The sequence below is a fragment of the Anas acuta genome, chromosome 3 (genome assembly GCF_963932015.1).
Source record: "Anas acuta chromosome 3, bAnaAcu1.1, whole genome shotgun sequence".
Classification (NCBI taxonomy): Eukaryota; Metazoa; Chordata; class Aves; order Anseriformes; family Anatidae; genus Anas; species Anas acuta.
This window is the reverse complement of record NC_088981.1, coordinates 28,372,834-28,395,054: the sequence shown is the minus strand read 5'-3', so window position 1 is coordinate 28,395,054 and position 22,221 is coordinate 28,372,834. Positions and strand designations below refer to the sequence as shown.

Below are 22,221 nucleotides of genomic sequence, written 5' to 3'. Positions count from 1 at the left end.
TGTGCTGTTTCTAGTATAGGAATTACTGCATGGCTAACTCAAAATATCAATTTGCACTGGGATCTCTGTGTTGCTAAGATTTTGTTGACATCATTAAATTGTAATTGCTACTTCACAAATACATGTCAAAGTACTTTATTTCAAGTGATTTTTCACATTGAGAATTTTAAGTGAATTTTCAGTTATTTGCCTGAGTAGAAGGATTCGTGCATACTCTTTAAAGCTAACAAAATTTTTTATCTATAATTTTTGTATATACATGTATGAATAAGGTTGTCAGGATATATTCTGACACAGGTCAGGATATATTCTGACACAGGTCAGAATATACTTTGTTTATATAAAATGTGAAGTTGTATTAGGGAATTTCTTGGATTAACATTGTGTCAGCGGTAGCATCATTGCTTAATGATGCAGTTGATCTTAGAAATTTGAATCATTCAAACCTGCTTTTGTAGCTTAACTGGAAAACAAGAATTGCAATCACGTGGTCACATGGTAGACCAGCACTCCAATAAATCATTAATCTTTCAGAAGTTCATACTGATGCCTCTTTTCCCTTGCATCTTTCATGCCTCCAGCCTATTGTTCCCCTGTTTCTCCTTTGTGCAAATACTCGTTATACAGTGAGCTGAAATAGGTCAAAACTTTTTTTTTTTTTTTTTTTTTTTTTTTTTTGGGTGTGCTTCTGGTGAGATGATTTTGTAGCTGTGTCTCAGCTGCATGGGCTGGCTCAGCTGACACAGTGAAGTGGGACATGGGGTGCACAGCACACTTCCTTCACACATATTCCTTGCTATCCCAAGCACATTGTGCTTGTGGTAGGTTGCACATAAAATGACCCAAAGTGGCCAAGGACTGGGACTTTCATTTGCTGTCAGCACTGTCTGGCTGAGTAGCAGATTCGCGATAGGACAGAAATACATCGCAGTTAAAAGGAACAATCTGCCTCTGTCGAATGTTTACTCCAATTTCCTCAACGTGAGACTTCCTTTCAAAAAAAAAAAGTGTCCACACGAGTTTGAAGATTCCTTACAGCACTGAAGGAGAGGCTTGATTTTTCTAAAGGTGCGAAGAGATACTGGGTGCTGAATTGGTGGCAGAGTGGCTGCATTGTAATGGTGCAGACTTCAGCTGTAACTGTAGGTGCTGGATGCTTGAAAATCCGCTCTTGAACCCTTCTGAAAATTCGTTCTTTTCAGATAACTGGTATTCTGCTGTTGGTCATTTGTAACATTAAATCCTATAGCCATAGACCTTTCTTTGAAAGTGAAGCCTAATCTAGTCATTCTCTCCTCTCCTCTGTAACTCCGGTGATTTTTTTGTTTGGTTGGTTTTGGTGTATTTTGTCTCTGAAGCCCTTCAGTTCTCTTGTAATTATTATTATTTTTAAATATAGTCAGCAGAACTGTAATTGTTTATCATGAAATGATAATATTTTCAGTGTTCCTAAAATTGTGTACCTTTAAAATGATAACATTTGATATTCTTTCTTTACAAAGCTGCACACTTAAGCAATGGTTACATTAATTGGTGGTTAATTTAAAACTATACACCTTGTATGAGTATTGAAGATTGTTCCTGTATTTATTAATTTCAGTAATTCTTCAGTGCTTTTCATCTCAGCTCACTGGAATAGCATTGCCACTCAGAAATGCTTCACATTCTTAGTAGTCTTGAACAGTTTTACTGCCTTGCAGTACGTACAGTGGTGATTCCAGGTCACTGATGTACATATTAACTAAAAATGTTCCTATAAAAGAACTATAGAGCATTAGTAATTGAAGTTTGACCATATGATCCTGCTTAGCCGTCTTTCTTTTACCCAGTTTCCCATTTCTATTTTGTTTTACCACACAGCTTTTTTTTTTCTTCTCCACAGAGCTACTGTTTCTTTAGACTTATTAAATGCTTTTTAGAAGTTGAAATAAATTGTGTCAGTTAGTCTTTGTCCATTTTATTTTCTTGACGTTTTAGAAGAAATCCCTTAGGTACGATGGGCATGATTTTTCTACTGAAAGGCAGTGCTGCTTTGTTTATCTTCTGTCAGTTTGCATTAGTTAAGAGTATGATTAAAAACAGAATTATAAACAGTTTTCTTAGATTACCATCCAGCCAATTGACTTGAAATTTCGGTTTTTGGTTCTTCTTTGGGGGAGGGAGTTCTTCTCTGTTCATTGCCCTAAGACACCTTAGCCCCTAGCAAGCTGCTCAAATACCTCATTTTTGATCTAGAGGCAGTGAAAATATTTGTCTGTTACCTGGAAAGGCACAAAGAAGATTTCTGTTGTTGTCTTCTGAGGTGAAGGCTAATAGAAAGACACCCTTCTGGTTCTTTGCAAATACCAGGATCCTCAGTTGCAGACTTTGTGTCTGGTTAATTTTTCATCAAATTTGCGTCTTTTCTTCTGCAAATTTTATTTTCCTTGCTTGGAAGTTCACTACATTTCATTTTCTATAAACAGCACCTCTAAGATTTATTGGTCTTGCCACTGAAATACAGCGTTTTCTTTAAATAAAGAAACCTACATTTTCCCAGCTTAGTTCAGCTGGTTCCTTATCTTCTGTGCTTTCCATCTGATTTGGTGGCATAAGCAGGGTGAAAAGGTGGAAGTGTGTGGCAAAGAGTGAGCAGACCCAGAGGGTTGAATGGTATATTTTCATGATTTTGAAGATTCTTGTGAATGAAGTGTTTGAATTACTAACAAAAATACTGGAAAATACGATCAGGAAGAAAATAGGGGACGAAAACGGGGGGGTGGACTTGAAATCTATGTCTCCCTGCCATGCCACACTCTGAAGTTTAGTTTCAGCATGTTAAGTTTATGGAGCAATTCCTTTACCAAGTAGGATGGAACTTAAGTGTTTTGGGGTTTCCCTTAAATGCTTCTTGAATTAATTCCTCTCTCTTCTCCTACATGGATGACAAGGGAAATGTGTCCTGCTTGTGCATTTTAGAGTCAACTGTATCAAGGAGTACTGGTGTCAATAAATTACTTCTCTGAACCTTATTATGTATGATATTTAGCCAGTTTGACAGAAATAAAAAAAAAATATCCTTGAAGTGGACACTATTTAAATTTGGGGGCATGGGATTTTCTGCAATTAACTAGATTGCTACGGTAGGCCAATATATTAAGCTCAGGCAGTTTTGTTGCTAATTACACACAACTTCTCTGGAGTATCGGATATTCAGATCCATTTTATGAATATGGTAGAGAGAATAACAACTGTAAAACAAAGCACTGTGCATGTAAGTGACTGTTAGCGTGTATTTCAGAAGGGATAAATGCTCACCATATGGTACAATTACTGTGTCCAAGTTTTCAAATTAGCTTCTCTCATCCTCCTTATTACTGTCTTTAAAAAGAGAGGAAAAAAACCCAACATGATTTATCTACTCTGCAGCAGAACTCTTGACGCAAAACAGCAGCCCAGTTCTGTCCAGTTTTTTTTTCCTAGCATAATAGAGGCTGTCGGACTTTTTTATACTAATTACTGTGTGAGCCTCAGATGAACCCCCTTCAATTCACAGGGCTTTGTTAAGGGAGGAGCTGTCAATGTGTCTGCCCGTTTGCAGCTGTGCTGTGGCTTTAGCTTGCTTAACATTATGCTGCTTTTTAGACTTGACAGAAGGGATTTTTTTTTTTTTTTTTTTTTTTTTTTTATTAAGGCAAAGCAGCCTTGTAGCGAAATGGTTTAAGCAGCTGCATTGTGGGGAAGCACAAAGAAGTTATTATTGTGTCTGTTTAGGGGGGTCGGATGGAGGGGGGAGATATTCGGCTGCTGTTGATGCCGATTGTTGACTTGCCATCTGCCAGATAGGGAGAAGAAAAAAATGACAGCTCCAGCAGGGTGTTCAAGAGGTTGTTTGGAGAGACGCATAAACATGTGCAGATGTCGAACTGAATAATGGCAAGAACTTGAGACGGTTTATGATGCTGCTGTTGTGTGTGCATATACAGAATGAATGTATGTGGAGATTTGGTTAGGAGGAGGGTACATATTAATTATCATTGTCCCCCACCGCCTCCTTTACTTCTGTTAATTAGTTCAGGAGTTTAATATCTTCCCTCCTTCCGTTGTTTATTCCTAAAAAGAGCCTTTTCTTGCAGCAAAGAAAACTTTTGATTTCTCCATGTGGTGGATTTAAAGAAAAAAAAAAGTCTTGATAAATTTGGTACTTGGAGAAGTAGAAAGAATAACGCAGTTATTTCAGTCTCAGACATTTGGTGGACAGGTGCTACACAAGTTCTTACGTAGCTTTGTCTACCTCAAGACTGATACATTGCATACCCTTACTACTGCATCCTGAGCTTTTCTTATGCAGACATTGCCAATCGGTGATTGTCTGGCATATAGTAGACAAATAAATGCTAGGGGTTAGCATGAGATTAGCAACTAATTTTCTCTTTCAGTTGATCTTATTTTCAATTTTTTTTTTTTCTCCAAAGGCAAGGAGCTGGTCAGCCATAACTTGTGTATTTTCCTGTTTGACAGTTCCAAATAAAAAATAATAAAAAATCGGATCACTATATAGGAGTATGGTTTTCTTTCCTTCTCTAAAATCCTTTCTTATTTCTTGTTTGGTGAGTGCTTTTCAATATGAGTTTCCAGGATAATGTGAAAGAAGTATGAAAATGGATACAAACATGAAAGGAAATTAAGCTTGCCCCAAAAGGCTAAAGGAAAGCAATATCTTATCCAGATGATTTAGTTTAAAAATGCAAAAGGGAACTTGTAAGCCTTATTTATTTTTCTTAAATATTATGTGCAAATTCAGCAATCTGATATCTGTATTGAATTGAAAAGTGGAGAATGAAATAGTGGTTGAGGTGTACTGTAGCTCTGCATTGCAGATTGTCTTCCAGTTACTAGTATATATCAGGGATTTTTGGTTAGTCACAATATGCCTTAAATATTACCAGAATGAATCTAACCACTGTTTAACCCCAAGATTTCCTCCCCACCCTCCCAATTTTCTTAAGTCTTCCATCTTAGATCATTGATAACAATAACTTTTTATGGGAACATTTCATGTTTCCTCTTACCATCATCTTGTCTAAGCAGAAAAAGTCAATTTTGGATTATGTTTACAACTGAAAATTTAGGTGTGACTGCTTCCTACCCAAGTACTGACTTCTGCACCTGAATCTAGACGCAGGTCAGTGGCACTGCAGATGGTGAATTGCTTTTTGCCCGTTACCTGGGTTGTTGGTTCTTCTCTACAGAAATGTTCCATTTGCTGTCGTGTCATGGCTGGTGTGAAGCTCAAGGTACTCTGGGCAATCCTGTGTCGTTGTTTATCATGATTTCATGCACCCAAAGAGTTTTTAAGTAAATCCTGAAGCATACAGTGGTAACAAAAATGTTCTTTCAGCTCAAGCATATTGAGGAATGTTTCTACGTGTCTCAGGCTGATTGTTTGCAAATGATGTGGGCTGAATGGTAAAATGAAAATGTTGACCTTAATGGTGTGCTTGAGGAAAAAATTCAGATGAATGATATTAGTGCTCGTTTTTTGGCACCTGATAAGGTCTTAGGCTATGAGCATATCTAGTGACAAGCATAAAGTTTAGAGGAGCTATTTTAAAATTATTGTGATGTGCCAGTTGTAAAAGTGAGACGGTTTGCTTTGAAAAAACATGCTAGGAAGTATACCAGCTTTAAGAGGGGTAAGACAGTTTTTGACAACACAGTAATCTGTCAAAGAAACTCAACTCAATGATAATACTATTGTCAAACTTATCATACTCTTTTTGCAAACAATGGAAAGTTTTGAGGTTTCTTGCGTAAACTAGAGTTGGCTGTTATACAAAAAGTTGTAAGTAGGGAATATTAAGATGATGTTTAATTCAACATAGGTACATGTAAAAATCATTTACATTTTATTATCTTATTTAATAGATATATTTCTACCAAGTACATCTATTTAAATCATTACTGCCGCAGCTATCTTTTTCAGTGTAATTTATAGATAAATATTTGTATGCTTGTTCTACTCTTAAAATACTTGCAACATCTAAAAAAGGTCTTTTGGTCTACTAGTACTTGACAAAAAAAAAGGAAAGTCTTATGTTTTCTGTTATACAGTCTACTAATTAGTGCCGATAGTTCTGTATAAAAAAATATAAATATTTAAAAGTACTGAGAACTTGAAGTTTTTTTTTTACCAATACAAAAATCCTGTGAGACTACTTTTTTTTTTTAAATTGCACTTAGTACAAATACATCTCAATACTATTAAAAGCTACAAAACTCCTTTTAGAAGCAGCTGAATACTGTAGCATTTTGTGCTTTGATACTATAAAACCATAAGCAAGAGAGAGACTTAAGAAATGTGAGCAGTGTCCCCAAATGTTTCCAGCATGGGTTGCCACTCTTGAATAGCAGACATTTAGAAAATATTGATCTCCTTTGTTGTTCAGGGATGTCAATGCAATCCAGTACCATGTTATTCCAGACGGTATGTGCTAATATCAACTTCTATTTAATTTATTTATTGTTCTAATTCTTATCCTTTAAGAATGGAGGGGAAGTGAGAGTGATGTTGAAATTGGCAAGTTTTTCTTCCTGTTGGCTCAAAATGGACATGGTAAAGGTCAATTCTCAATTTGTCAGGATGTCAGATAACTTTGTATTTCTGGTACAGGTTTCTAAAAGGACAAAATTTTGTGCATATCAAAATTGAGTATGAATTGCTACCATTTATTTTCCATGAGATGCCAAAACACATCGGTAATTTTTAGATACCCATTTAGAAAACTGCTTGCCATTTGAATAGTGGCATGTCTGTCTTTTACGGAATATTTTCCTCTTGATTTTTATATATTTTAAAGAAAAGATTATTAATGCAACAGAAAAAGGTTGAATTAACAACAGGAGCTGAAGTAGGGTTGCATTTATACAAGACAGGACACTAACTCACTCCAGTAGTCGTAATGAGATGATGAGGGTGGGTAGTGATGTGAGCCCTGGTGAAACTCTCACTCACTTTTGTAGGTTGCATTCAGAACCTGAGAGGAAGCAAGCCCAGTAACAGAAGCGGGGAAGAACTTCCCACTGAGAAACTCAGTTCTTTCTGTACCTGTATGTGCAGATAAGCACACTGAGACCATGGAGAGTTTCTTAGTGCCTCCACCCTACGTGGTGACTCCATCTCTGCTTGGAACTTGCCTGCCTTACCTGTAGCAGCCCTTAGTTTTGATCACAACCTACTGTTGCTTCAGAAAAAATCCTGATCCTTTTGTTTGCCAGCTCTTCAGTACATCTTGGCTGGCATAAGGGAGAGCGTTGTGTCTGCTTTCTTCTTCTCTTGCTCAGCTGAGTAACTTCTAGAGCATGTTCCTGAGCCTGCTTGCTGCATTATGCAAAATCATAGCATCCGTGTAGTTTCCACTGGTTTCTCACCACACAGCTGTGAAGAGCGGAGCATAAATTGACCAGTCTTTGTAACTTCGTTGGGTGGTTGAGATGTCATAAAAAAGTTCAAGTGCTTTGAACTGTCCATATCACAGCATTTTGCTTACGCTGGTATCCAAACCTCATGTTTGGAACCATTGCCCAGTTTGTAGGAAGTGTAATGGAAGCTTAGTTGTGGTATACACTGATGCCCATGTATAGCATGAAATGCTATATACTATTTTCTTCTTGTGACTGAAAAAATTCATTTGTCTACTGTAAGTACAGATGTGCTCAAAATGTCACTTAGTGAACTGGGAACTGTGGGAAAACAGCATGAATAAATAATCATTGTGTTGTGGTATAAAAGAATCAAAAAATTTTAGTTCCAAATTCTGCTCTTCTTTGAAGTGCTGGAAAATTCTTATGAGTTAGTATGTAATAAAAAAAAAAAAGATTTAAAAATGCTAATGCATGTTCAAAAAAAACAGTTTCACTTTTTTTTTTTGGCATGCAGTAAGATTTTTGTCAAACCTTTTGCATGATGGTATACTTACATACATTGTATTGAAGAGCATATATTGAATCATGAGGACAGGTATATCTTTTAGCTTTTTAAAACATTTATTTTTTTACAGTAGCTTTGAACTGTGTTGCAAATTTGTTGTCATGAAATCACAAGTGAGTAAATATTAAACAGGAGTGCTTGACTTTCACTAGTGTCTACAGACTTAGTCAAATAGTCTACTGCTGCTTCTAATCGTGCGTTAGGTAACACTGCCCTCAGAGGGCCAAGGTAAGTAAATTCAATCTCAGAACCACTGGCATTACTTCTGATATTTTACTTGACCTGGCATTAATTACAGTTGTTTCTTTTAAAGAAAAACTGCATATGCCTATAGTTATTTTTTAAAAGTTTATTTACTATAATTTTGTTCTTAGACACATTCACTTTTTTTTTCCCCAACTGTTTATTAAATGCTAGTGCAGGGGAACTATGGTCTGATTTAACACAGAAGTGCCTCTTAAAGGAAAAAAAAAAAAAAAAGGAGGAGAGAACCATATTTGTATATTATTTCTGTTAAAGCCATTTTTGTAAATTGGTGACACAGACGAGAGGCAGATTTTTGGTGTTCTCTGCTTGGAGGGCTTGTTTTTTTTTTTTTTTTTTTTCCCTTCCCTTAAATCTCACTTATGTCTGTGTGGCAGCTGTTGCTTCTTTTAAGGAAGCAAGTTTTTGAACTCAGGTTTCTGTTGCTTATCAGCACTGTATATTAAAGACATTTCCTTCACACCTCTAAAACTATTTACATATTAAAAAATGTAGATGTTTTGCAAAAGTGATCTTTTAAAACTTACAGTTTTTTTTTTTTTAATAATGAGATTAATTTGGCTTTACTAAGTAAGTTTTCGAGAATTTCTAATTTTCCATATGCTGGGGATTACAAATGGATGAGGCTAAAAACTGCAACCATTGAATGCAACTTGAAGTGTATGTTTGAAGAGATGATTTGAGTCCTCAGGTGAAGTGAAAAAATTGCAAACTTAGAGTGATATGGTTAATCTAATGTGGGTTTGTTGAACACTCACATGGTTTCTTAGAAAACACTTCTTTGTGAAGCTCCTCCGCAGTATCAAAACTACAAACATTGCATCACTAGAATAAACATATTTTCTGAAATGTCCTGAAGGCAGGATTCTTGTTACTATCTGTCAAAGGCAAAAAAAAAAAAAATCATTACAGTTGCAGTAGGCGAGTACAGAGCTAGCTGCAAGGGTCATGTTCTCTGAACAGACATTCTTTAAGTATTCTTTGTTATTGTTGTTATCCAGTGTATTTATTATTAAATCCAGCATTAGTTAAAGAGTTGCATTTTGTGAGGGTGCTTTTGCACAAATATCAGATTGTATTTTCATGTGCCTCAAGAATGCTCTGCTGTATTATTTCCACTTTGGGGTGTATTCTGCTAGTAGCTATTAAAAAAGCACACCCCAACAACCTAAACCTGATTCTAAATTTGTATTGTGAATATGTATTTATTGTCTGTACATATTTGAGATACGCATTTTAGTGCCTCTTTTCTCAAGCAGCTTTAAAAACTTTGACAAGAATTAAAAACATGTATGTATTACTTGGCTTTCTTTGCTGTGGTGGTTGAAATTAGAGACCTCTTCTTACAGTCTAATAAATAGATTCTATGAGTACATGTTTTTCAACTTAGAAGGGTGTAAATTTAAGCAAAATAATAATTTAGCTTACATTAACTCAGCAGGAAGTCGGGTACAAACTGATTAATTCTCTATGGCAGATCCACTGCTTTTTTAAGTACCACAGCTACATTTCATTAAATTGTCAGGCTGTCTTGTGTGTTGGTTAGCCTGTGTGGACTCCTTTCTCCTGGAATTTCTTTTCACTTGAAATACTGACTTTCCAGATGTAAACTTCTTGTTGTTTGTTTTTTGTTACTTTGTTTTTTGTTGTTTGTTTTTTGAGGTACTTGTTAAATGTACACCCCAGACATATTTAAAGTAATTAAATACTGCTTAAACTATGAAAGATGTTTTTGTTTTATTTGGGCTGGTAAGGTAGAAGTCATGAAAGTGTTTTTTCTTTCCAAATACTCTGTTGTGTTTCAGTGTTGGGTTTCTTATTGTTATCTTGTGTTTGTTTTTTTTTTTTTTTTTTTTTTTTTCTTCCTCTTTTTGTATGGAGGATTTTTCTCTTTCAAAACATTCCAGTAAAAATGTCTATTAAGAAGTATGGACTAAAATATTTTTCTGTCGTTAAGCAAATCCTATAGAAGGAATGTGGTTATAAGAGAGCACCTAGAGTGCATCTTGAGAGCCATTAAACCACTTCAGCAGTTAAGTGAACTGCTTACTGATAGCACTGTCTACTTTATTCTTCAAAAGTCTTCACCCATTTGTTAATTAAATTACAAAATAAATAAAAGGCAGATGATAAATATTCCTGCATAGGTGTTGAAGAGGGATTGGAATATTGGTCATTTCAAGGAAAAAATGGGTTATATATTTGTGTATGTGCATGAGTTTGTACAGATGCCCTGAAAAAGGGGTGTTTACTGATTTCATCTTGGGGAACCATTTAGGAGAAACATTCTTCAAAGAAAAATGTCTGTGAAAGAAATATACAGGATTCTTATGAAGCTATAGCTATTGCTTTTAAACTGCGTGTCCTGTGTCTGGCTATAGTTTGCAGGGTGAAGGCAGAGGTACAGTTGTGCTCATGGATAAGCTGGTACTTATTTTTCATTCAATTATTTATATCTTCCTGTGATTAACTTTTGTCCAAAGTGCCTAACTCTCTTCAGAAAAGCTTGGAAGTAGTAGACTCTTCTAACAGTTTTTCTCTGGGCAGGATGTCAACTGCATAACTGACTAGATGATCAAAAATCTGTTCAGTCTTCTGATTAAGAGACTGAGTACCTAGCAGAAGCTAAATGTGATCTTAAATGTTGCCCTAAGAAGAGAAGGGAGTAAGTGATAGAGAAGTATGCACTGCATCTCTTAAGAGCAGGTGTATGTAAGTTAGTGATGGTTTCTGTTTTTTCTTGAGGTGACTAATTAGTGTGCTTACCTTGTCATCCCTAATTCTGAGAGTCCAGTCTGCGTATCTCCCTGTCCAGTTTATTCCTCACAGAAAGGAGGACTTTCTTTAAAACCTGAACCTTTGAGCTGGCTTGGGTGTACTGGTGTTCTGTCCAAACTGCCCTTGAGCAAATCTTCTTCTATTAGACACCTGCCTCCCAGTGAATGCACCTTCCAGAGAAGACTAAGATCTTGATAGGTTTTAAATCAACTAACAGGGGCACTGTCTGTCATAGCAGTCTCCTAGAAACAAGTAAGATGTAGTGTATGAGAACCTTACAGAAGATTGTCATTATGATCTGCTCAACTTTAAGGAAGTGACAAGGCTGCTAATATTTTTAAAACTCATACTGGATGAACAGATATGTAAGGTTTTGCTTTGGCTTCAATTCTTGAGTCCAGGCAGATTTCAGCAAAAAATGGAACATGTATTTCATGGAACATATTTAAAATGTTCTTAGAGTCATACTTTTCCTTAGGCCTATGATTATCTTGTTTTCAAATATTCAGCAAACTTAATTCAAGTAACATATTCACCTTTTTGTATAATTATACAGTTTTTGCACTTTTTTTTTTTTGGGGGGGGGGGGGAGGGAGGAAGAGGGGGAGGGGGCTTACTTTTATTTGAGCAGGGATTTCCCATTCTGAAATCAATTTAGACCAGCAGTATCAGCGTGGATGTTCCCAGCTGAACTAGCACCAAAGATTTAAGATAGAAAGCTTTGGGTCAATACAAATGTAATTAGTGCTGTATATCTGCTCTATTTTTTGGTCACATTAAGTAACACTGAACTTTTTGAGTTTTCTCTCTACTTACGTGAAAATCTCTAGATAACAAAATCAAGCGGGTGCGTTGCTATCCAGAGATACAAATAACTAAAAGTTTTGCTACCGAGGGCCAGGAAACATAGATTAGCCTCTAATGGAGCAATCTCGGTGTAAATTTTTTTTAATGGGTGTAAATTTTTGTCTGACCTCTGAATTGTGTAAAAGCTGTGTAACTACAGTTAGCAGGGTGCTGAGGTAATTAAGCACTACTCCAGGACTGAGTTTAGTCCAGGGACAGTGCAGCCTCTGGATTGTAGTCAGTTCTGAGCATTTTGCAAACTGAAAAATGGAAATAATTTTTAAGTTTCAGCCTTACTGAAGTTAGAATTGTGTTTTTTAAGTTAATATGAGTAGGTCATGATTCTTATTTCATTGTGACACATTGCTGTAATCTTTCGAGTCTCAGAACAGTATTTTAGCATGCAGCTTACAAGTGTGTAATAAGTGGCAACTTCTAAGGACATTTGGAAATTCTGTGTTGGTACATACACTTTTTTTTACAATGGCTTATTTAAAATCTTACTAGATGCTTGTATGTATATTATTTGCTCTGTAGAGTTGAAAGAAATCAAAGATAGGGAAAGTTGGGCTGGTCTAAATGCACCTGTATTTACCTGAGTAATTACACATTAAAAAAATGAAGTTGTTGCTGAGATTTTGGTGTGGCATTATAAAATATTGCAATATTAAAGAGATTTTTCACCCTTAAATAACAAATAAATGACACTGATTAAGGTACCACCTCTGTGCTGTCCTGTTGTTTACATTGCGGTTTCTGAATGAATACCTTATGGCTTGCAGAACTTTCTGCTCAGACTGGGGTAGGAAGATAGTGGAGGTGATGAGTTTATGGGTAGACTTACCTTATAAAAGATTACTGGCTTCTGCTTTTTCTTCTTTATATATTCTTTTTGCTTTCAAGTATACTTGTTAAGTATGCTTTGTGTACATTCTTCATGACCTCCAGTCTTCTTACTGATAGATTATATTTTAAGGAACTTGATGTTTTTTGCCTCAGCAGAGTGAATGTTCTACATTGTAGTAGTTGAGATTTATTTTTTTTATTAAAAGTTGAGCTGTAGTGCTTATTTTCACCTGTATCATATTTCAGACTGTTTACAGGTATGAAAATGTAGGATTTGGAAGAGTATAGTATAATAAAATTTAGGTTTATGGAGTATTACTGTATAGTGCTTGTAGCTCCTTATTACAGAGGCATTATTCTATAGCCCAGGCTTACCATTGCAATTCCATTTTCTCTTCTTTTGGAGGGAGTTAAAGTTCCTTTAAGTTCCTTTGTAAATTGAAAACATCTGAAAAGATTTTGGTATAATTAATGTTAGACACTGATGATATGTTATGCTTTTTTAATATCAAAGTGTTGTTTTTTTTTCTACAGTACTAATGAACGTGTTTTGTTTTTTTTTTTTTTTTTTTCCTTCTTCTTCTTTAGGAGAATATATAAAAAATTGGCGGCCAAGATATTTCCTGCTAAAGACAGATGGCTCTTTCATAGGCTATAAGGAGAAGCCCCAGGATGTGGATCTGCCATATCCACTCAACAACTTTTCAGTGGCAAGTATGTATTTCCAGTATTTATTATTCTCTCAGCATATTGACAAAATATCTGTTACATATTGCTTCATGTGGAGGTCAGAATTTATTGGTAACAGTACAAGTTTGATGCCACACGTCATGCTAGTCCCCCCTAATCTCATGTCCAGCTCTACAGGATATTTTTACAGATGGCATTTAAAATTTTACCATGGGTTGGTTTTTGAATATTTTTTTAAATCTAAGTCCTCAATTTTTATCTTTTTTTTTGTCTGAGGTGTCTGTAACTAACAATAACATTTGAGAAATGATTGCGATAAGAAGAAAATCCTTGGAAAGCTTACCTGTATTCAGATCATTGACCTCATTTTTTCTTTTTTTGGTAGTATCCCTGAATTCACTTGAAAACTCAAATTAATTAGAAAATTATCTAGACTGTCAAATGGCACAAAATCATGCTAAATTATTTATCTCTTGGATAATCAGGTAATCAGCTCTCCAGCCTGGTTAATCAGTAATTTTGAGCAATCAGACAATTTGCATATATTAGCAAAGCTATGAAGTATGTATCTGTTGGGTAAAGTGAAGACATTGTGATTTCTTCTTTTCCCAGAATGTTTCTAAGAGATCAATCTGTAGTTGTTTTTTTTTTTTTTTTCTTTTTTTTTTTTCGTCTGGAAAAGTGAGATTGATAGAAGAATGTTTCTGAACAGAAATTAAATTATATGTGGAGCTAAACTAATCAGGCAAAAAAATCTCCCATAATATAACTGTTTTGTATATCATAGCTAGAAACTTCCAAAAGAACACTAGAAAACCAGAAAACTTTATCAACTTCTTTGAAAATGTTTTTAGCATACTGCAATATAATAAATAGCAGCATTTAATTTTATAGGGGAGTACTGGAGCCACAAGAACGTGTACTTAGGGAATCTGAACCTCTGCATTGCTGAAGGTGGAACAAATTCTACCGAGACTGAATTTGCCTATTTTCTTGATAGGATTGTTCTTGAGATTGACTCAGCCAGTGTATACAAAGTAATTTGCACATTTTGTTATTAAAGAAATCATCTTGTGCTCCAAGCCCATGTCTTGTCCTACAACCAGAAGAGGAAAGCCTTGCATATTCTGATTATGACAGAAGTCTTCGAAATGGTATTGAGTATACAAGCCTTTTAATAATATTACAAGCCTTTTAATAAATATACAGGCCTTTTAATAATATTAGAGGCTCATTTTGCCTTGTTGCTATCCACTAAAACAAACAAACAAACAAAAGAAAACAATAATGCCTTTATGTTGTTCATATGAGCGGGTAAACCTAGTATTGACTAGGTCATAGGCCATTATTCTTTAGTTATTCTACTTAATGTACGAACCCAGTCATTTGTAGCAGTTAGTTTTTTCTTAGATACTTCTTGCCCTATACCCAGCACAAACAACACTTGTAGTACTGAAGTACTTGAAGCACTGAAGGTTTTTTTTTTTTTTTAATGTCCTGATTTACTATGCTCTTCATTGCATTTCTAGTCTTTCTTTGCCATTACAACTAGAATGATGATCCAAATAGTCGTGTTGCCAAGTTGATTGACTGGTGTTGATTTTTTTTTTTTTCTGTCCTGATACCCAGAGGCCAACTTATGTAATGCTGATATTAGAATGCTGCCACTAAACTTTGTTTTGATGGGAATTGGAAGATTTCTTATTGTTTCCTCCTCAAAAAAAAAAGGGGGGGGGCGGGGGGGGGGGAGGAGCAGTGAGCAGGGAGTCCTTTCTGCATCTTGCAAAATACCATTTTGGTAAGCAAGATGAGTTTTTCTGTTTTCTGACAGGAAAAGCAGTAGTTTAATCAGAAATGACTGCTGATCAGGGCAAGAATAGAGAGATATTTTCACTCACTAAAATAATCCTATAAAATCTAAGTGAAGTACCTATATGGAGTTCACAATTTGACAAACAAAACATTTTCTAGAATCAGAATTCTTGGATAAGATTCTAATTTTTAACTTGGTTTTAATTAAATGGATTCTGTTTGATTTTGAATAAGAAGTACAAAATTGCATGACAAGGAAAAGCTGAAAATATAAGGCAGTATGATATGGTATATACACTCTGAATTGCAAAGGACTGTAAGTTTTTGTTCACCTATTTTATCTGTCTGAAGATGAGATCATCAGTAGGGCAAACAAACAAACAAAAAAAACCACCCACTAACACTATGTGAATGAATTGGATCTCATCTGCAGTACCTGGTAAATGTCAAGTACTGGTCTCACGGCCTCCGATCTGTAAGTTCCTGAGCTGTTGCAGTAGGTTTGTGGCCGCAAGCAGTGCAACATATTTTTCCTGTAATAGTGAAGTACGTTTTTCATAAATTACTAGCCAGGCAGATGGAGTGTGAGATCACTGTTAATACCATCTTGATTAGGTTGGCAGGGATTTAAAGATATGTCTTTATAGTCCTATCTTCATGTAATCTTTGTAGCTATCTGTAAAGTGAGTGTGGTCTCAGTCTACTTTTTGCTCTCCAAATGATAGACATCTTTGGCTCTAAGTTACAGCTTGTTATTTAAGCAGAAAAGGCCAAGGCTATGGTATTATTTTCCTTGCACTGTTGGAGTTGAACACTGGAAAGTTTGTACTGCTCTGCTTTGTGTGATACTTGTTCTGTAGTTTAAAACTTCTTTATCCACTCTGTCAAACCAGTTTCTTTGATCGCATAGATATTGTCCCAACAGTGTGGCCCCTTTCCTCTCTTGCAAAAGACTTTCCCAGATGTAGTATTGTTTTCCCTATAGTTGCTTCCTGATTTTTTCCAAGATAACTGTAAGAAAAGCAGAGCCCAACACTTAGCACTTTTCTCTCCTTGATGCTGTGTAGCCAGTGTATTCCCTCAGGAATCCTGTGAGTGAGAGGAAGGCCTGAGAACAAAACTATTTTATATCCTGTTAACGATGCTTCCAGGACTGAATATGCCTTTATTCATAATGCCTTTCTCATCAGGTGTTATTTTCTCATAGGATGGAGTGTTTGGATAGCATTTCTTTTCCTTGGAGTGGCTGGGGAGGAAATAGAGGGGAAGGCATGAGGACACAGCACTCGAACAGGTAGAAGCTCTCTGTAGACAGGGAGAGCCCAAGGCAGCACATGCTCCTCAGCCTGCAGTTGTCTGCTCAAAAAGCAGGGAAACTGTGTGGGCCCAGCGGTGGAAATGGTGGCGGGTCCCTGGAGGCAAGATGGAGTTGACTGAGGGGCACACGGGGCATGACGGACCGGGGCTGGATGGAGCTGAGCCCTGTGGGTAGGTGTGGGACTGGCCCATTACTGGCTGTGCCCTGAGGCTCCCGATCAAGGGCTTGGCTTCCCCATGGGAGCTGCTCCCCAGCCCTCTTGGGGCACATGCAAATGTCAGCAGGAGTGCCCTGCGCCACATGCACTGAGCTGCCATGGGGTTGTGGTTGGGAGAACAACATCTTGTGACACTGGGTGGTGTGTAGGAATCACTCTGTCAAGCCAGCTTATTTTACAGAGTTTTTTTTTTTTTTTTTTTTTTATACACCTTTAAATACCTTAATTCAGAGAGAGCTGTGCTTTTGAGGTATGCTTTCAGTTCTTAATGGTCATCCCCTGACACTTAGACTCACTAAGAACTAAGAGTTGTGCTGTGGTATTTAGCCATACACTGGAAGATAAATGAGGTAGGAAATTCAGTGTGGAAACTTAATGCTGATTGATGCTGTTTTTTGGGAGGTAACCTCAGAAGTATAAGCTTACCTGAACTGACTAGTTCAAAATCAGCTTAGCTCATTTCAGGTATAGACAAGCAGTTGCAAGTAATGAAGTTATTGTAGTTTGAAGAGACACTGCTGATTGACTGAGTCATGGTAACTGAGTGGGTGTGCATTCCTAGCCCACCTCAACTGCAAAATAAAATATGTTAATTTAAATTGCTTTTGCTTAGGCATTTATGCAGTCAGAACCAGTTTAAAAATAATTTTGATTTGATTGCTGTAGATTCTCTGTATAGGCAGGGGCCTAAAAAAATGCCCTGTCTTTTAAAACTCCATTATTTTTTGAACAAAACTAGTACTTTGGCTGTGCAGCACGACAGGATTTATACCCTCAGTAGTCCCTAAAAAGAACAGTATGGTTGCACAATACTGTTTTTAAGTGGTCCAGTGCTGCTGAAGCAGAATCAATACTGCTTTGTGTAAACCACCTTGGTCTTTGACGGTCGTCATTATTAGGGAGAGCAGAGTGGGGAAGAAGAGGCGGTTGTTTCCCATCCTACTTAAGGAGCTTTTGTGGCCTTACTGGTATAAATAAATAAATAAATAATAAAAACAAAACAAAACCACTTCTCACACATGCAATGAGTATGTAAGTAATAACACAGTACATTTGGGATGAGGTATCTCTAAGAATTGGCCCTTTGCCTTCATTTTGATCTTCACGCAGAGAATAATTGGAAAGAGATGTATCCCGTTGCAGTAGCCTTTGAGCTTTGGCCAAAAGTGATGTCACCTGGAATTTCTATGGTATCTTGAAAGATTTTGCTTTCTAAGCACTCTGTGGTACAGCTACCCTCCTTGCCTTTGAAAAGAAATAGCAAAGGTGAAATAAATTCTAGTTATTGTGAGAAGGTATCCTTTTATAACATGTTTTTCTTATTTTTTTTTTCTTCTGTGGAAATTATTGTTGATGAACCCTGGCTACTCTAAATGGAGAATCTGTACTACTTTTTACTAGTCTTAACCTTTTCAATGGGCCAGAGACAAGGTTTATTATTTTGGGGATTAAAAAATCTTCAAAACATGAGGATTGAAATGTTTTCAGGGAATGGTGTTAGGAAATGAACGGGAAAACAAAACAAAACAAAACATGCTTTAGGTGAGATCAACTTATGCATGAAAATACTTTGCCATTAGGCATGACTTTCCCTACCAGCAACTCCACAGTTAACTTTTCAATGAGATTTAATTTTGAAGTCCCAGGTGTTTTTAGTTGTCTCAACATTGGATGACATGAGCACATGGATACACATGTAACTAGTTACTTATAATTACAGTACAAATTTAATTCCAAAGTAATAATGGTAAAATTGAATAAATAATCATTCAACACTGAAAATATTTATGGGGAGAAAAAGGCAATGTATATGTAGTTTACTGCATATGCAAATATGTCTATGGAAATTCAAATTCAAATCCACTGTGTATAACCAATATTACTGTGTTAGATGGGCCTATGCTCATCTTTTTGGAAAACTGGACCAGTAATTTTCTTTGGGAGGCTTTCCTATTACCTTATGAATGGTTTCTAGGTGGCATAGTTGGTATTCTGTCATTTGACTTAGAAGTTTGGATTTAATTGTTGGCTTGGGTAGTGAATGAAAATAGGTTCCTTGAACTTATCCTTCCATTTTAATGGACAGTGCTTTCTCAGAGAGCAGTTTACTGTTACATAGTCCCCAGTTATCTTTAAATAGGGCCTGGTATAAGCATGGCATGTCAAAGTGGAAGTGTATTGGCAAGTCTGACAGTTTTTTATCCTGTTGTGATACACCCAGTTGCATAAATGAAATCAAGGTGTTTGTATGAAAGACAGAGGGATATATAATGTTACTACTTTCTGTGATAACAAGCAAAACCCCAGGTAAAGCCCAACAATAAGATACAGAAATCTCTCATTTTCATTCTCTCTCTGCATGAAAGGGTGACCAGCAAGCTAGTTGTCATGATAGAAGCGTGTAGATACTACTTCAGTGCTTTTTAGAGTGGTGGAAATAAACTTTTCCAGTATGATGAAGTGCATCAACAGTGATCTTTTTCAATTTCAAGGAATACATATATATGTTTTTTTTTTTTTTGTGTGTGTGTATGTGTTTGTTATGCAGTCATATATGTTGTTGTGGCATCGAAGCACATACAAGTTCTAGTAATGAGCCAAGCACCACAGAAGTGGGATTTCTATCCATACAGAACAAAAAGTCAGTCCCTGCTCCAAAATACTAAAATTCCAAATATAAAACAAGGGACAGCAGATGGATGCAAACAGATGGGGGGAGTATGAGAAAACAATGAGACAGTATTAGCCTGTAGTACAGGCAGTGGTCTCAGCACATCAACAACTAATCCATTGTCAAGGTTAGATTTTTTGTCTCTTTTCTGTTCTCCCTCCCTCCTTCCGCTTTTTAACACATCATGGTGAAGGAGAGTTTTAAGGAGGATTTAAAGGAGAACAGTACAGCAAACAGAGAGAAATTAGGAATTATTTTGAGAAATGGTGTTGAAACTGGAACAGTGGGAGGAGGATGGATGGCAGGAATGGTCGTTTGGATACTGAATAAAGAGTAATAAAGAGGATGAGATTAAGCTGTGGGGATAGTCCATGTTGAAAAGTTACCACTGTCTGATGTGCTAGAGCTGTGTAGGAAATGAGGAATGTGAAGAGAAGAATGATGTGATCAAAGGGACAATGGAGAAAAATAATCTGTGGATTTTTTTATTTTATTTTATTTTATTTTGTTATAATCAGTTTGGGTATGACATTTTTAGGGGAAAACTGCATTTGCTGAGACCAAGGAAAGGATATTATGTCATTCACATATATCTCTGTGTGACCAAACTTATCTTTATGGGTAATATAAAACAAAATAAACATAAACAAAATGTAGTGAGAAAAGAGGAGACCAAGGACAGAGTCTTATGGAAAGCCTCAGAGAAGAAGAGTTACCCTAGGGAGTAGATAAACAGCTGAGAGAATCAGGAGAGGAACAAGCTAAGGGAAAGTGTGTGTATACACATGTATTTGTGTGTGTATATATACATATATATTATCAGGGCTTTTCATACGTATATGAGCAAAAACGTGTTTATCTATGTCAGTGTTATGAAAATGGTACATTAATTCTGATACTTGTCTAACAAAAAAGGTCATTAGAGAAAACTGGGTATTCAGAGCACAAAGAGAGTGGCAATAATGAAAAAGTAATTGTAAGCAATGTGTTTCTACATGAGAAATAAAGCATTGGAGTAGCAACTGAAGAGGCAAATGTTGGGACAGTGAGGTGTATGTCTTCTGAAGGAAAGACAGAAGAATAAGAAATTAAGGATTCAATTATAATGCAAATAAATATGTAGGTATCTGTTTATAGCTATCAGTCTATATATGGAAAAAATACATATATGCTACGCAATGAAATCAGTGGTCCAGTACTATTTCTTTTATATCATACGATAATTATAGGAAGTCCTCTTTTGTGCTAAAACTCAGTCTGCATTAGAAATATTTTCTCAAATCTGCAACCTTCTGTTCATTTTTTAGTGCACTTTTTATGGCTGCTTTTATGTTTAACATTCTTGTTTAGCCATATCAACAAATTCTGCTGAAGTTGAAAACTTCCATATATGAAATAATAATATGATATTAATGTTGTTTCTGTGTTTTTGTTTGTTTGTTTGTTTGTTGGTTGGTTGGTTTTTGTGCTGCGGGAGTGCATTTAGGAAAAGAACACTGGTGATTATATGGTTAAAGTTATAGAATTCAAACTTTAAACTTTTTAATAAAATCTGAACAGATGATCTGTGCTTTTTTTTTTGGAACTGGCAGGTTTCAGGCCCTCTAATTGGCTTCCCAGCTTTGCAGAGTAATTACAGCTTCAAGCAAACTTTGTCATCTGTGGTTCAGAATGGTGTAAAGTAAACAGAACGTTTTGAAATACAGTTTGTAGTTAGAGTTGCTCAGGAGAGTTTAACTAGCATAACTATTTAGATAGTAGCATTTATTTGAAAAAGTCTAACATTTCGGAATTGTCACATTGTTTGTGGGTAAGGAAATGAAAGTTAACCTCTGGTATAAAAAGGTAACCCTACCTTTTTATTTATTTATTTATTTATTTCTTAAGGGAAAAAAAAAAAAAAGCTTGATAATTGAGAAATATCCATTGCATTTTTTCATACTGGTTCTATTTCATTTTTCCATTTTTTAGATCTGAAAATGTTCAAGCAAGTACCACAGACTTGCTGGAACTGAATTGTCAGTTTCTGTTACAGATTTTGTATTTTGCTGCTTTGAACAAGTGTTCTCCCTCAAGGTTTTTTATCTCCTCTAATATTAAAGGGGAAAATTTTCATGACCGATGTTTAATCCTAGCAAGACATAACGCTTTAGGATTAAAATGTGTAATTCCAACTTGTAGATGGCTAGCATACAAGAACACAAAGTTGAGTCTGTCTGTTTACTGGCTTACTCATCTTTTTGAATGATAATTTAGAGTTCCAACTGTTTTGAGTTGAGATTCAGCCCTTTAATTACATATGTTTATGTATAGTAGCAAACTTGAAGACATTATGGTAGAGTGTTCTCTCCTCTTGGTAATGACCCAACTATCACTCGAGATTTCCGAGCCAGCTTTCAGTAGCCAGTTTCACTCATTCTTCTGTGCTTTTGTAGTTTCCAAACTATTCTCTCTGTCTAAAACTACTACAGGTTTTCCAGTAATTAGTAGAAAAATATTTTGGTAATTAGCAGTAACTGTGTATTAGAGTACTTATTCATCTTAATAGATTTTTTTTTTTTTTTTGTAGCTGTAGGTGAAAGACATCCACAAAAGTTTTTATTCATGTTGCAATCATGATAGGAATGTTGTTTATCCCATACGTTTGTATACAGCAGCATGTGAAGCATGTGGGTGACTAAATATCAGCAGACTTCAGTTACTTTGATATACTTCAGAAGGATGGGTAGCACACAACTTTTAGAAATACATTGTTCTTCCACTTCGTATTGAAACTCTTTGTTTCAGAGAGTAAGACACGAACATATTCA

The 22,221-nt window shown here is 35.9% G+C and overlaps 1 protein-coding gene across 3 annotated transcripts in view; it reads left to right on the top strand.

Annotated features, from left to right (window-relative positions):
- Window positions 1–22,221, top strand: part of AKT3 (AKT serine/threonine kinase 3) — a 158,108-nt gene that overhangs the window by 65,995 nt on the left and 69,892 nt on the right. For all 3 annotated transcript variants that reach the window (XM_068676356.1, XM_068676354.1, XM_068676357.1), the window contains exon 3: window positions 13,292–13,417. In XM_068676356.1, coding sequence (XP_068532457.1) covers window positions 13,292–13,417 — 126 coding nt within the window. The remainder of the gene's footprint in view (window positions 1–13,291; window positions 13,418–22,221) is intronic.